This window comes from Empidonax traillii, unplaced genomic scaffold (genome assembly GCF_003031625.1).
Source record: "Empidonax traillii isolate 1590-97213 ecotype Southwest subspecies unplaced genomic scaffold, ASM303162v1 scaffold64:size1360303, whole genome shotgun sequence".
Lineage (NCBI taxonomy): Eukaryota > Metazoa > Chordata > Aves > Passeriformes > Tyrannidae > Empidonax > Empidonax traillii.
Window position 1 is genome coordinate 753741 of NW_020955257.1, and position 16326 is coordinate 770066.

At 42.0% G+C, this 16326-nt stretch overlaps 2 protein-coding genes across 3 annotated transcripts in view; both read right to left on the reverse strand.

Moving 5' to 3' along the window:
• The window catches only part of SCRN1 (secernin 1), a 40166-nt gene extending 36195 nt beyond the window's left edge, over positions 1-3971 (reverse strand). The window contains exon 1 of one of the 2 annotated variants that reach the window (XM_027880062.1): positions 3928-3971. The gene's annotated coding sequence lies outside the window, so the exon portion shown is untranslated. Of the gene's footprint in view, positions 1-3813; positions 3866-3927 lie in introns of those variants that run through there. The other variant, XM_027880063.1, reaches the window with a different exon arrangement.
• A 10267-nt stretch (positions 3972-14238) lies between these two features.
• The window catches only part of FKBP14 (FKBP prolyl isomerase 14), an 8965-nt gene continuing 6877 nt past the window's right edge, over positions 14239-16326 (reverse strand). Inside the window, exon 2 of the mRNA XM_027880050.1 lies at positions 14239-16255. Coding sequence (XP_027735851.1) covers positions 16097-16255 — 159 coding nt within the window. The 3' untranslated portion in view covers positions 14239-16096. The remainder of the gene's footprint in view (positions 16256-16326) is intronic.

Here is a 16326-nt window from a genome sequence, read left to right on the forward strand (position 1 = left end):
CTGCAAGAAACATTTACAATAAAAAACTGAAAGGCAGCATCTGAACCAGGGTCCTCATATTTAGATCAAGGATGTCTTGTCATGAAAGGAAGAATATACTGAATGGCCGACACATGATTTATTCTCAACTCTTCCATATTTTTAATGGGGTGGCAAAAGAAAGGTCAGTTACGATTATGAAAATTTTGTTCAGGGCTAAGTTATTGGTTTTGAACCTCTCTTATAACTTTCAAATAAGATGTTTCTTGGGCCTGAGACAAGCTTGTATTTTCATTTACAAATCAAGCTTAGTGTCTTATGCACATAGAGACATGTGATCTCTGCACCCTGCAGAAAAGCAATGTTTCCAGAAACAGAAATGAAAAGCAAAATTCATTCAGCTGCAGGCACAAAACAAAGACAATAAACTGAAAGACACAATAATAAGACTGTTCCCATCTTAGGACACACTGAAAAGGTTTTTTTTTTATTGACAATTTGGACAGTTTTAATGCATGACTTATCAGGAGAGAGAAAGATTGCACGCATTAAGAGACTCTTCCTGAATATACAGCACAAAACCAGGCCAGATCCCTGTGTCCCTATGGTCTGGACATTTCATTATCAGATGTTAGTCAAATTGTTTGACTCTTTCCTTACTAACAATGGATGATGACACCAACTTACTGCTTGAAGGTGCCACATTCAACTCTGATTGTCTCTGTCCCTCTAAGCTGTGCCTGACAAGATATCCAAGAGGAGTTTAGCAGTAGCTGGAATTTAGCAAGTCATGCTCAACTTTTTTTCCTTTTTTTCTTTTTTTTTTTACATTACCTACATGCCAAAATGTTATCAATAATTTCCTCAAAATGGGCAACATCTCAAACCTTCAGTCAGAGATTTGGGATGATCTTTTTCTCCAACAGGTTTGTTTTATTTTTTTAATTACAGGAAGTAGTAATTCCCCACACAGGCATAAAATCAAGTTGCACTTCAAAGCTTTCCTAAGCTGTATGCTCCCTTCAGTCATTATGAATAAATGCATAATAGGCCTGGAAGGAATTGAAAATATTTTTCTTGCTGTGTGTGGGAAAATATGGAATATTCCTGGCAACAGCAGCCAGATTGCTTAAGACCGTCTAAAAACAGATAGTGGCCACCAAATGAGCATGCTAAAACTCTTCAGCACTTAAATTCCTAGCAAATTCCAGCTGTTACAAAAGCTTACAGTCCCTTGACCAACCATTTTAATTCTACAATACACCCTTGTCCAAGCTTTCAAAGTATGCATCTTTCAAAATAAGACAGGATCTTATTTTTTGCCCAGAGTAATTTGAATTATGCTAATGAAAACATCATTCTATTTAAAAACAAATCAGGGTCAGTCATCCACAAGCCAACAGGTTTCAGACTCATTTCCATCACAGGCTGTGCATACAGGGGAAATTCATTATTTATACAGACTTTTCACTGAGTGGATGTCAGTGCTTTTAATTAAGTCTCCAAGCAGTCACAGAACTCTATCCCTTTTGTAGCTGATATTCCAGCCCTCAGTCTAAGGTCATATTTGTAACACTCTCCGTTTTGTAAAGAAGCACCTGTTTTCCTGCTTCTGCCACCGGTGCAGAGACCCGTGTTAGGAGCTGCTGGCACCCAAAGCATCTTTGTGCAGCACACAACTTCATAATGAGAAGTTGCTAACTGCTGCATAATACTCGGGCATGTAACTTTCGCTTTTTGTAACGAGGCATCACAATCCCATTTGGCGGGTCGGTCAGGTCTTGATCATTGCACAAGAGAGGCTGTCCACCTCCACACACAGCTGGCTAATGCACACTGACTGCCAGTCATTTCAAATTAGCAACATTGTTACGTTAAAAAAAGGGTAAAATAAAAAGCATCAAAGTAGCTTGTTGGAAGTTTCCCTTTAGTTTTAAATACACCCCAAAACAACAACAATGAGACTTCGCAAATTTTAGGATGTAACACAGCACATTGTGTCAGAAACCAGCCATTTGCCAGAAAAAGCAGGTCTAGGTAGCAATTCTGTTTCTCAATCTGTTGAATTTACAGAAAGAGAAGACCAGTATGCTACAGGAACAATGTCCAGTCTTCGCAACTCTTCAAGTCCATAATCAAGCAAGAAATTCTTAGTGGAAGCTCCCAGCATAAACTAGTACACTTTTCCACACTAAAGCTGTGCAAAGCACTCATGGTTGGTGACTTCTGAAGGAGAGGATGGAGAGCCAAATTCAGCACCCTTTACCAAACATACTGAATTCAGCAAGTGTAAATAAATGAAGCTTATACCTTACTTTGCCAGGAAAAAAAAAGTTCAAATGTCTTCCAGAATGGGAAGTTGCCATAAAAATCTCAAACTCTAAGCATCAGAAATACTTTTCTGGGGAGGAAAAAAACTGACTGATACCAATACATGATTTCCATTCATCCCACTTGTCTCAATATAACACCTGTCTTTTTAGACAGTCTATGTAAGCTCCGGGACATAAGCTGCTTGGAAAAGTCCACAGCACTATGAATGGTTTAAGTTAACTTCAGTCTTGGTTCATCTCAAATCGCTGGAAGTCCTGAGTTTCACAGAGATCAATTTCCTAAATATCTATGATTGAGGATTTGTCTCAAGATTTCTTTTTGTTTGGCTGGAAAATTTGGAGTTCATGCTATGAACAAACCAGCATGCTTGGAGGTGCCTTAAATCCCTAATTCTAAAGCAGCTTTTAGAGTAATAGCTGAAACAGTAATAGCCTATAACCAAATGAGTCAGTCACTTCTCACAAGTCCATGTATTTATTATCTACTAATCTGCTGCATATATTTAGCATTAGGCAGTTTGCATCACAGAATTTACCAAGTGTATTACAGCACAACCACATCTCTGGGATTATTAAAGTTTCATATCTTACAGGCATGAATGGCTTCCGCAGGGTTAGATTTATGCATAAGTGCACTCATAGGATCAAGGGCCTAACAAAGCTGTCTTCTGTTTGAGATTCTGGTTTTAATATGTTTTATTTCCTCTTTGCTCATCAGTACTGGAGAAAATGGTGTTTTGGTTTTTTTGCTTTTTAAGATAGGTTAATCACAGCCTCTAGAATTATTACAGCAGCACAAACAGAAATGCCAGTTTTGCAGGCTCTTGCAGGAAGGTATGTCTGCCCATCAGCCTGCTCTAGTGACTGAAGCCATCACATACCCACCTGAGCGTAACATTATGCTTAGAAAGGCACATTAAGCCATCTAGGTTTCAAGGTGACCATATGAAAAGGCACCTTCAAGAAAAAGAAGGGGGGAACAACCCGCGCCTGGTCCTTAAACTGCTGAAGGGAAAAGAGCAGCGAGTAGAGCGGGCAGCCAGGGAAAGAAGAGGGATCGGAGAGCCTTGCTTCAGACGGGAATGCGAAGGGCAGCCGGGGACGGCATTTGCCGACACCAGCCTCAGTCACCGAGTCCTCCCCCCCGCCGCGGAGCCCCCACCCGCACAGCCGGACCGGGGGAGGCGGCGGCGCAGCCCCGTTACGCGGTGCCCGCGGCCCCCGCCCGGGCTGCAGGTGCGGGGAGGTGCCAGGGGACATCGCCTGGGGGACATCGCCGCTGGCGGATACTGCCGCCGGGGGACATCGCCCGCACCGACCACGGGAAACCGGCTCTGCGCCATCCTCCCGCGCCATCCCCGCCGTCCCTCTCCCTCTTTCCCTCCCTGCCTTCCTCCCTGCCCACCGCCGCCGCCCGGCGCTGGCGGGGCGAGCCCCGCAGAGAAGGTCGCTGCTCGCAGACCCCGCCACTTTGCCCCGCGCCAGTGGAGCAGTAACACACCAGCCCGGGGGCGCCGCTCAGAGCAGGAAGGTGATGCCGGGGAGATGCCGCCCTGCCCCGCGGCGTTCCCGCACCGCTCCCGCTCCCGTTCCCGTTCCCGCACCGCTCCGGTACCTGCGCCGCTCCCGCTCCAGCCGCTCCGCTCCCCTGGCGGCGCCGGCCCCGCCCCCTGCGCGCGCAGCCGCCGAACCGCTCCGCGCAGAGTCCCGGCCGGGCGGAGGGGGCGGGGGGCGCGGGGATGTACGTGGTGCGGTCCCGGGGAATGCCCGGAGCGGATGGGAAGTCTACCTTGCTGGAGATATTCAAGAACCGCCCGGATGCAACCCTGTGCAATGTGCTCTAGGATGACCCCGCTTGAGCAGGGAGGTTGGACCAGATGACCCACTGTGGTCCCTTCCAACCTCACCCGTCCTGCGATTCTGTGGAAAGGCGTCCGCGTTTCGCGTGTCATCCCTCAGTCTGTCTCAGGGACCAAGAGGAAGCAGGAATGCACCCTTCGCTTGAAAAAGAAGGGTATTTTTTTATTCCGTTTTATTCATATAATTGAATGGTTAACTTGTGCTCCTCTGTCTCACACAGAGGATAAGTCTTGAAAGTAAAGCAGGTGATTTGAAATACGGCTGCTGCCTCATTAACCAGTCAAACCACTGCAAAGGGGCTACACCAAACTTAGCAAAGCTGCGGGGATGACCTCATGAGAAGGAATTTATTCACAGAAAGGGTTGTTAAGCACTGGTACAGGCTGCCATCCCTGGAGGTGTTTGAGAAATGACTGAATTGGCGCTCAGTGCCATGGTCCAGTTGACATGGTGGTGTTCAGTCAAAGGTCAGACTCGATGGTCTCAGAGGTCTTTTCCAGCCTAAGTGATTCTGTGATTCATGACTGGGGACTTTTCTGCTGGCTGCATGTGAAATGTCACAGTAGGCTCCTGCCCCTCCAGCAGCTGAACCCCGTGGACCTCTTAGCTCTTTGGGTGCAGCAGCATCACCACCACCAGGCCAAAAGCACGATGGCACTGACCGTCCCTCTGAGGCTCCGTTCAGAGCACAACAAGCCTTGGTCGTGTCACGGGGAGCAGGTGGCCTGCTCTGTTTGCCAAACCTGCCCGACTGGGGCTGTCCTGTGTGCTCCATCCTCAGCATACAACCTGTGCCTCCATATAGAGGTGAAAATAGTTTCACTTCTAGGCGTCATCGTGCAGGTCCCTGGATAAATGGTTAAACTGCTAAACATGATCTGCCGGTGAAAAGGCAGCACCTTTACGTTTCTATCTCTGTCTTTAAGGAGAGGAACCTTGCTACACACTTCACCAATTCCTGCCTCAGACCAGACACTAAGTGTGGGAAAGAGACTGCCAAGTATGTCTGATGAGAAGATAGAACGCTGGTGAAGAGGTCAGAGAGGCAAGAATGAGCCAGCAGACAGAATAAAGAGCATTAAAAACCAGAGTATTTTTGCATAAGAACAGCAAGAAGGAAGTACGTTAGGTTGGTGCAGCAATGTGGAACTTGGAGATGGCTCAGAAAACATAGAAATCTATAAAAGAGGTTTGTACCTAGGATCAAGAGGTTTATTCTCAGCTATTGTCTCATTTCACAGATTTTAATCCTTTTTCGCCAGCAGAACCAATTACCTGAAAGTACTCCATCAGCACATCCTCTGTAGTGCTGCACAACTTGATGACAGTTGTTGAGTTCCCCAGGATATTTGCTTTTCCTAGTATCATAGAATGGTTTGGGTTGGAACTAGATCATCTAGTTCTCTGCCATAGGCAGGGACACCTTTAAGCAGACCAGGTTGCTCAGAGCCCTAGCCAACCTGGTCTTGAACACTTCCAGAGATGAGACATCCACAACTTCTCTGTGCTTCATCACCCTCCACAGTAAAGAATTTTTTCCTAATATCTAAATCTATCCTATTTCAGTTTAAAGACATGGGTCTGCCTGTGTTCAGAAATTATGGATAAGCTTTGGACACTGTTGCTGTCAAACTTAAATGCGGACCAGAAGTTGCAGCTTCATTATATAACTAAATGAGAAAATAATTTTCTGGTCCCAGTTTCAGTGAATGTGAAATACTGTGGCATCTGCCCCTTCTGGGGGTATGTGGGTAACCTGAATAGGGACTAAGAAGTCAGTACTTAGGCTTAATGCTTTTGATTAAAAAGCAGGGCTGATAATTAGCAAAATGGAGCCCTTCATACTACTACCATTATATATTTTAAGCAAGACCTGTGCTTTTCTCTGCTATCAGCTTTGCTGTCACCAGAATTACATTACAATGTGTTCTGCAACAGAAAAAGAAAAGACTGTATATCTCCTGCTTAAAATATGTAACTGAAAGGTGATGTGAATCCCTGAAAAGCTGAGGACTTTATACCAATTTAATCGTAACAACTTCACTTGAACATAACAACCCAAATTCCTTGCTCTGGAGTTACATCAAGGATGAACTGCGTCATAGGCAGCTTGCTTCTTAGAATCAGAAAGCCAATGAAAGGAGCAGGTGCAATTTAAAAAAGGGTTTAAATTATATCCTATAACACACCACTTATATTGCCCATATTATGCTCACTTAGATGACTAAGTCTATGCTCTAATTACACTGGAGATGATTATGGCTGAATATAATCTACCTAAGAATGATTAGACTGTCTACAGAATGATTACACACTGGTGACACAGAAATCTTTGATGCTTCCTTTCTGTGTAAGCTGTCACGAACTGTGTAAAGCAGCAAGGATGAGTGGTTAGAGCACAACCCTGGGAATCAAGAGAGCCTGGGGTGTATGTTGTTCTGCCATAAGCTTGCTGCTTGGCTTTGGATAAATCTTGTAGTCCCACAGTAATTTAATTACCTCACACAAGAAACAGGGAGAGGATTTACTCAGAGCTGCATCTTTAAAATCTTTGAATGGAGATTGCTGCGTAAACAGAAAACACAAAAATATAATAATTAGGACAAAGCCACAAGGCTTATCTATTGATTATTTCCTCTTTGTCTTCAATAACAGCAGAATTTATGGATTTAAAATTATTTCTTTTCTCCTGTAAAAGATTGGTTTCCGATGAGTTGCAAAATCAAGGAAGGAAAGCAGGAAGGACACATCTTTAGAAAAGAGAATTTCAAAGAGCCTTTGTTCCATGTTTTATCTGTGAAAGGAGGAGAACAAAAGGGAAACATTGCAACATATAGCTTAAGTTACAGTGGTTTTTCATTCTTCTTTAAACACCTCCTCAGTTGGAGATCAAAGCTTATTCAGGAGAACTAGTACCCCAAAATCCTCAAGACACTGCAGCACTAGTCTTTGATTCATTATTTCCATTTATTTTTGTTATTTCAAGCCCCCTTCTTAGTCTTGTTCTCTTTAGTGGAGCACTGATTTGGGGTACCTAAAAAACTGATGAACTGGGGTTGTTCAGAACAAATGTGCCTGATTGCTGCTAAGTCAGAATTCTAAGCCTATACCCATAAAGGCACCTCCCTAAAATTATTCCTCTTGCAGTGAGTTATAGGAACAAAAGCTTTTTATATACAGAAGAGTTAGTAACATTGAAAACACCTGTGAGACCCTTGTTAATAATAACACTGTAGGCCAGTAAATGCAACTGATGTCATAGAATGAATCTAAAGAGTGAGAAGTATCAGTGGCACTTGTGTGTTTTGGGGCTTTTTTTATATGTAGTCAGGAGACTGGACCAGAGAACTGAGCGTATTTCTCCCACACTAAAGGTGGCTTCATCCATAACAAAGAAAGAGGGTGGCAGGTGCAGTACTATGATGTGAGATAAAGACGTCACCTGCTGAGCTCTGTGGACGTTCAAAATGAAAGATAGGAGAAATCCTGGCTGCAGCCTCTTAATCCAATTATACCATTGAAGATTAATCTATGGAAATGGCTGCAGCTGTAAAGATGTTATTGTAGGCACAATGTCAGGCTTAGATGCTGAGCTCTTACTCACGCACCACAGAGGGTAATTCATATTTCAATTACATAAGTGACATAAGAGAACACAACTCCTCAGTGTGACAGGGACAGAAGACAGCATGCTGCAGTTACCCTCAGTGTCTAGAAAGCTATTAGGCACAACGCTGAACCACACAACTAAGCTGCTACATTGCCCAGTCCAAAAGGTTGCCTTCTTCTGGAGTAATAATTTACCAATATAACATCAGTCTTTTGCGCTTTTTTCATAAATTTTGGCATCCTGATAGGATAAACCAGTAATGGCAACAAAGCAGCAGAAAATACAGAGACAACAGTGTTAAATCCTTATGCAGTGATCCTGTTTAATCTTCATGTATGCTTCATTGTTGTGACGCTGCCTGTACAGAAATGCTTGCAGCAGACCAATGAACTGCAGAAGGCATTTCACTTCCCTCTGCAATAAATGTGCTACAGTAACTATGTTGTTAATATTATATTAAAAATCAAGCATATTTTTTTTCTCAGCTAAACATTATTCATCAAATTGCAACTACTTGAACATCAATACATAAGAAAAAAATAATTTCTAGTGTTATGCAGGTGGTACGGGAGTTCATGAAAGTGACTGCATACCTGCTTCGGTTTTATGTTTTATAATAGTGCGTCTTGTCCAAATAATTTATGTGTAAATTGCTGTAAATTAAGTCACAGCACTTAGAAAAAAGATTGGACAGTAATACAAGGGACAAAAAATTCTACTATGTGATTTATCAGCCATCTGGTGTGGTGCAAATAGCACTCATTCAAGGGAGGTTCTGATTAGTAACCACAGCAACAGGTCTGCTGAGTACGCATAAAAAGTTATGCATGTGTCAGCAACCTTTCCTCTCCTCCCATGCACATCACACACTGTGGGCTGTGTGCAGTCACATGTCCTTCCTGGGCTACAGATATTTCTGTGGCAGCATTTTCCAGTATTCTGCCTTTAAGGAGATTTAAAACTTGGACGACCTTTTGTTTTGTTTTGGTTGGTTTGTTTGTTTGTTTTGGGGGGTTTAATTTTTTTTTTTAATTGTAAATATGACTTTAAGGAGTCCTGTCTCTAAAAAGCCCTCTAGATGAAGAAGTAATTTTCCTTATTCATGGAAGTGGTAGATATCTGCAGGTGGGATCACTGATAACATAAATACTTCAAACTAAAATAAAATAAGTCCTTTTGGCTTCTGTACTTCCAAAAGGATTGGAAAAATGTATTTTTTAAAGTATCCACAACTGAGTATCTCTGTGACAAAAGAGGCCATATTTACATATATGGCCTTATACAAAATGTACAACTGGAAAACAGTAGTTATTAAGAGATAGGAAAAATTACAAAGCTGACACTGCATTGCAAGTTTTACGCTGGTTGTGTGTTATTCCTTATGTACATATTTTAACAGAGAAATGTAAAGAATAAATTACCCAGCAGGTTTTAGACTTCCTTATATTTGCTGCTTACATCAGCCAAGAAAAACTGGATGGTACTGAGAGATATTCCCCTGCTTATTTTCTCTGCTATTCCCTCCCCAGTGCAAGGGTGGGCCCTGATATTTTCTTCAAGCCTGCCTTTAACTATACATCCAGGCAGAGGTGTGACAGCATGAGCCTGGCTGGTGCCACTCCGGTCTGTCCTGAAGCACTGACACATCCCACAGCTGCCTGCTCAGGAAACAAGGTGTGAAGGTCCAAAGCCAGCAGGGGTCTGGCAGAGCCCATGAACTGGTGCCCTAGAGCCCACCCCACCAGCGTGTCTCCACACAACCCCACCACTGTGTGAATGGCAGGTTGTGGCTGTTCCCAAGGGTGCTGTGGTGAGCTGGGCTTGGCTCAGGTTAGCAGTGACAGAATCTGGTACCCAATGCAGAGGAGCATCGGCCATTTCTGCTCCATACATGTTCCCACTGCAGTTTGTGCTTGTTTGCCAGCTGTCAGATGAGCACTACGTCTCTGGGAGCTTTGCTTCAGTCTGAGCTGCGCAGAGGTGGAGTGTTGAATTACGTCAGAGTGCACATGCACATCATGATATCCATGTGACCACATTAAGTCACCAGTAGTGACAATAGCAGTGATGACATGATGGCACATAAGGGCTGAAATACTGGTTGCAAACGTAAATCCTTACCTTCTGTTAAAAGAAAGGAACATCACCAGTCTTACCTCTCTTAAGTATTGTGGTCAGTGTTGCTAAGAGTAAAATCCAACAGGTCATAATTTTCTATAAGCTACAATTAGTCCATTAGCTATAGACCTATAGAATTCATACCCAGAGATGGACACAGGATCACCAAAAACATTTTACATTGTATTTGTGGAATGAAAACCTATTCTCTAAAGACATATCCCAGCAGATGAGAGAGACCAGAGCTAAGGTCTGCTATTTATTCCCAGAGAAAAAGCCGGCCAAGCACACAAAAGAAATAGTATTAGCTAGTTCACTATGCAGGGAAAGAGGCAGAAGAGGAAACAGAGCTTCTTCAAAGAAATTTCAATGGCAATAACATTAAAGGGGACAGGATTGATTTAATACTTTCAGTCTGACTCCCAGATGAGGAATCAATTATCCTGCATCATTTAATCTCCTTAAGCAGGTCATGACACAAACTAGAAATTAGAAGCATTGTGTCTAAAATGAAGAGCAGCTCTTAATGTTAGTTAGCATCAGTCTCAGATTTTTTAGCAGAAAATATAACTGGGATTTGGGGCACTCTGAAGAGTCAGCTTCACTGGATTTCTACAGTCAGACCCAAATATTTTAAAAGTGAGTTTATCCTTGTTTACCTAACATAGATGCAGACAAAAATAAAAGGGGAAAAAAAAAAACAAGGAAAAAATACTAACCCTTTGGATAAAATCCAGCCCTCCACCAGGAACATGACCTTCAGAAAATTTGCACAAAATTACTTACCTGTCATGTTTCAAACTATCCTCTCTTCACTGCAACCTTCTCAGCTAAACCAAGCTCCTACATTCAAGAGAACAGAACCACCACACTACCTAACCAGGTTCAGCTCCTTGCTAAATCAGCTTTCTTTTTGAACAGAAACGGCTAGGATGAAGAAACGTCATGCAGGAGGGGCCTCCATCTGAATTCCCTCCAGGCTGGAAGAGATGATAACAAAGGTCCTTGTCCCTATATAGCCTCCTACTGAGCTTGTCAATTATATTTCTTGTGTGGAACTGTTGACATAATCAAGCACAGGCACCGAAACAGAAGCAGTATAGCTAAAGAAAGATCCTTATTTTGTCAGAGAGTTTGTTCATGGGGGAAAACTAGGACACAATGTAAGCATTACGATGAACTTTCAAGAGAAGATAAAATTATCCAGGATTATACAAATATAAGCATGTTTGGTTTATTTTCTGTCACCAAAACCAATTCAGCATTGAAGATAAATTAAAGGGTTTGGAGGTAGTGGGTTTTGAGCTGTGTTTTGAGGATTTTTGCAAAAGCTCTATGATGAGGCCAATGTATTTTCAAGAAGTAAGCTCAATATATCTCTTCTAAATATTCTTTAATAGATCTTGGAAGTGTGCATTTAAATTTTGTCATAAAACTCCATATAGAAACTGTCTGAAACAGTGGTTTCCAGTGAAAGTTGGATCAGGAACTAGCCTTGTTATTTGCAGTCCCTGCATCACTGACTGCAGTGTTCTTTCTTTCAAGTAAGCAGATGCCAAAGGATCTAGGAAACAAAATCTTTTGCATTTCTCACATCAATCTGCATAATTCCACACTCTCTCATCACATTTTCCCTATCTTAGCATCTTTTCCCAGAATGCCCCAATGCAATTAGCTTTCCCAATCCACTGGTACTCACCTACCATCTGAAACTAGGATTTCTGGATCAAGGGAGAGACCACCTTGTATCCAACAATAGAAACAATGGGATGTGGGGAGCACTTATGAGAAAGATAATTGTAATTTAAAGGCTGACCTGTACAACCTATTTTTACACTGAAGTATTCAGGAAACAAACTATGCATCATTTGCCTTTTAAATAACATGAAGAGGAAACCATGGTAGCAGTTTGTTCAATATGTACTTAACACTGCAATTTTATAACTGTAACATACAGTACTCACCAAAACACCTCTGTACTGGGGATGCTCCTTGCAGCACAAGGACATGCTCTACAGAGAGATCTGGACAGGCTGGATCAAGGGGCTGAGTCTAAATGTATGAGGTTCAACAATACCAAGTTCCAGGTCCTGCACTTGGGTCACAACAACCCCAAGCAGCACTACAGGCTTGGGGCAGAGTGACTGGAAAGCTGCCCGGCTGCAAAGGACCTGGAGGTGCTGGTTGACAGTGGCTGCACTGAGCCAGCAGTGTGCCCAGGCGGCCAAGGCCAATGGCATCTGGGCTTCTATCAGCAATAGCGTGGCCAGCAGGACCAGGGCAGTGATTGTGCCCCTGTACTCAGCACTGGTGAGGCTGCACCTTGAATCCTGTATTCAGTTTTGGGCCTCTCACTCGCAGAGATTGAGGTGCTGGATTGTGTCCAGAGATGGGAACGAAGCTGATAAAGAGTCTGTAGCATAAGTCTGATGAAGAGTGGCTGAGGGAGCTGGTGGTATTTCGCCTGGAGAAAAGGAGGCTGAGAGGGAAAACCTAATCGTTCTCTACAACTACCTGTAGGGAGGTGGGGGTCGGCCTTTTTTCCCAAGTAACAAGGCACAGGCCAAGAGGAAACATCCACAAGTTGTGCCAGGGGAGGTTTAAGAAAGATGTTAAGAAAAATTTCTTCATGAAAAGGGTTGTCAAGCACTGGAACATGCTGCCCAGGGAAGTGGTGGAGTCATCACCTAAACACCTGGAGGTATTTAAAAGACGTGTAGATGTGGCACTTGGGGACATGGTTTAGGGGTGGACTTGGCAGTGCTGGATTAGTGGTTGGACTCAATGATTTTTAAAATCTTTTCCAACATAAATAATTCCATGGTTCTATGACATAAGGTACTGAAAAGATTCAAGATCAAATAAAGCAGTTCCTTCATTTTCAACACTGCTTGCCTTGTCAGTTGATCTCAAAAGAGAAAGCCTTAAAAAAAATATTTCAGACTATAAGCAGCATTCCTGAAGCTTTGCCAAAAGCTTTCTTGTGTCATTGCATTGCATATCAAGAATTCTCAAATAAAATGTGCTCTGAAGGCTGCTTCTGTACCTAGAGAAAGAAGCAACTCCCACTGTAATTGCTAGGTAGTGGCTGTGAATGACAGACTGCAGTTCTAAAAACCATCACTATGTGTTTTCCTAAACAACAAAACAACAATAAATGTGTGAAGAAGGCTATAAGATGCAGAAGGAAAGTGCTCTATTTTGAACTCCACTTCTTCAAGTGCTGTGTTTTACAGATGCGCAGTGAGGGTTTGTTTCTTTGGGGGAAACCCTTGCACTTCACACACAAGCCAGCCAAAATGTTGCTAAGTGCCTCTGAAGTTCGAGTATTCTTCCCCTCCTCGGGGACAGGCTCTGGTCTCCTGCAGATTGTTGTCTGACTCCTGCTGGCACTAAAGGAGTTTGCCCTGTAGATTAACAAGCAGATGCAACTGAGGTTACGACATGTATTTCTACCTAAGAAATCCTTTCATCTTCACAGGAGGACTTGAATGATAGCAAATGTTAATAAAGTTGAAATGACTTCTCAAATCTGCTGCTGATTCTTCACTCTTGAAAAAACATTTTCAGTTCAATTTTGAAAGTTTAACACAGCTCTCAAGAAAGTGACTAAGAAAAAAAAACATCCTCTCATTTGGCATAAACCTACACAAAACACAAATAAAGCATCTTGGTCCTGCAGCTTCAATACACAGCTGGCATTAACAAATGACTATATGTTCAATTAAAGTTATTTTTATGAAATACTTTAAAAATCCAAGGAGAGGAAAACATATATGTACAATTCACAACATTCGCTTACTCCAAATTCCTATTTAATACAAAAGAAACAACAATTGGTCCTTACTGAAATCACATACTGGCATCCTGTTAGTTAAGCTTAACTTTCTACATATTTGGTCAGTAATACGTGCCAAGTTTAATCCTATGCTTTTATCCTTTCACTCCCTAGCCATACGTTCTAAGAAGATGCTAAACACTGCAAATGACAAGGTAAAACACTGACAGACACAATGTAAGTATCAGTTTGCTATTCCTGGAAGCACACACACAGAGCATTTCCCCTCTGGTTGTTGGGGTACTTGCCAGTTCCCACATTCTAGGCAAAACTGCCTTAAGGATCAACTTCATAACCTATTAGCCCTCCTTGGCCTAGGTTCCCACCCCACATAGTCAACAGAGAAAGACTGGAAACTCTATTTGCTGAGGCTTCTATCCCAATACAACACACATGAGCTGAGCTGCCCCCAGGTGTCCAGTGTTCTCCTGACTGCAGGGGAAATCAAGGCATGCAGCGCAGAACATGAGAGAAACCTTTGGCAAGCTGAAGTCAGGCAAGCTTGATTTTCCTAAGTGATGAGAAAAAAATATTATGCAAAACCATGATTGGTAAGAAGAGCTAAATTGGCAATGATTATTCATTATTTCCTCACAATAAAAAACTCAGGGTAGGTAGGCAATGAGCCTAAAACCGAAGGGAAATCTTTTCCCACACTATTCTACTGTGAAACTCATTGCCACAGGAGCAATAGTATAAATGGGTTTGAGAAAACTAGATGGCAGCATTGAGGAAAAATACCTAAAGATTACTGAAAACAAAATACATTGCTACAATTGTTTATCATTTAGAACACCAGCCACAAAATGTCAGATGCTGGAAGAAAAACAAAAGAAAACTGCCCACCGCTGCATACCTTCAGTTACACTTTTCCCCCCCAAAAAAACAAGCCACTATTGGCAGCAATCTGTAATGTGCATAAGCTGAACTCTGTTTAATGAAGCAGTCTTCTAATCCTTAGTTGCAACACTAGGTGGCAGGGAAACATCTAACTCGCCTACAGCATTGAGAACCTTGAATGCAGAGTCTCACTTGGCAGTAGTTAAGGATTAGTGCAATGCAGCAATCTCGAGATCATACAACTGGACTTGCTTTGTGTCCTTACATAGCTCTGGGCAACATTTTCCAAGTACAGTGCTGTGTTCATAGACCCATAGGTTAGTGATGTCAGAATACAGGCTTGTTCTTTCCCTGAGATGCCTTGCCCTCTCATTTAAGAAATCATGGATGATTGCAAAATGTTTTTTCCTCTCCAAAAACAGTTCAAACAATTCCATTTTGTGTTTGAAATCCTGATGATCGCCATCTCTGTAAAGACACAGTACCACAACATTTACTTCATGCCTCTGTTTTCCTAAAAATTCACTTTATTATTTAAAATTCACATCACTTGTGTCCTGCTTGTGAAAAATACTGCAAAGGGAACACGAAACAAGTTCTGCAACTCATGCAGCTGCAAAGCAGGCAAGCCCATGGAAATTATTCTTCAGGCCATAGTGATCCTCCTGTCAGTACACTTTTCCTCCTGTAAGATCTCCCTCAAACTGTGAGAGGACAAAGGTGTGATCTTTTTCAATGAATGCAAACTCTGAGTTTCAAAACAAATGTGTGTGTACATTTAAAGGACACCACCTCTGCACTGAAGCAGAATTTGCTGTTTTTCAAATTACAGACATTTCCTAGAATGGTGTTGGCAGTAGAAGTAAAAGTCTGACATTTAACTCCTGCCTTGTTCACATAATTCAACAAAAAATGCAGACAGTTATTGGCATGGGTGATAACACTCTCCCTTCAGAAGGGCAAAATCAGCATAGGATAATCATTCTTCTCACTCAGCTTTGTACCATTTTCTCGAATGTATAAAAAGAGATGCTGATGCCTTCCAGCATATCTTTTTAAAATCTGCAGGAAAAACCCCCAAGGTCAGCACTGCTTTTTAAGCAGTGACACACAAGAAGGAAAGTCAAGTAATTAAGCCACAGGCTAGAAGTTATACATAAAGTAGTTGCTGAAAGTGATCTTAGCACACAAACAAATCACAGAAAGTCATTGAACTGGATTTTGATTTTCATAATGATGGATAACTAGAAAGTTTGTTTCAGTTCTGAAAAATAAGTTAATACAAAATTTAAAAAATACTGATGTGCAAGTCTTTGCTGTATAAAAGGAGGTACATTTTCATACTTTAAAATAGTTTAAAACATTTGTACATAATGAACAGAAATTCTCTTTCATATAAACAAAGTGTTTCTTTGCCAACAGCAATCATCAACTCCAAAACACAGAATTAAGATGACAGGAGAACCAGACAGTCTAAGTCACTGCTATTTGTGTCCAAAAAAATTATGCCACCCTTTTCTACAGCTCGTCATGCTTGTATGTAAATTCCCTTGCGGATATAAACCCATCACTGTCTTCATCTTCTTTATCAAAGATGTCTTCAACCAAAGCATCATGCTGGGTGTCATTTACCACTGCTCCATGCTTTTCAAATTCTTTCTTCAAGTAAATTTTCACCTATTAGACAAAAGGTGAGAGATAACACTTTTAGGCTTATGAAAAAATTGATGACTGCAGTTTAAGAGAGG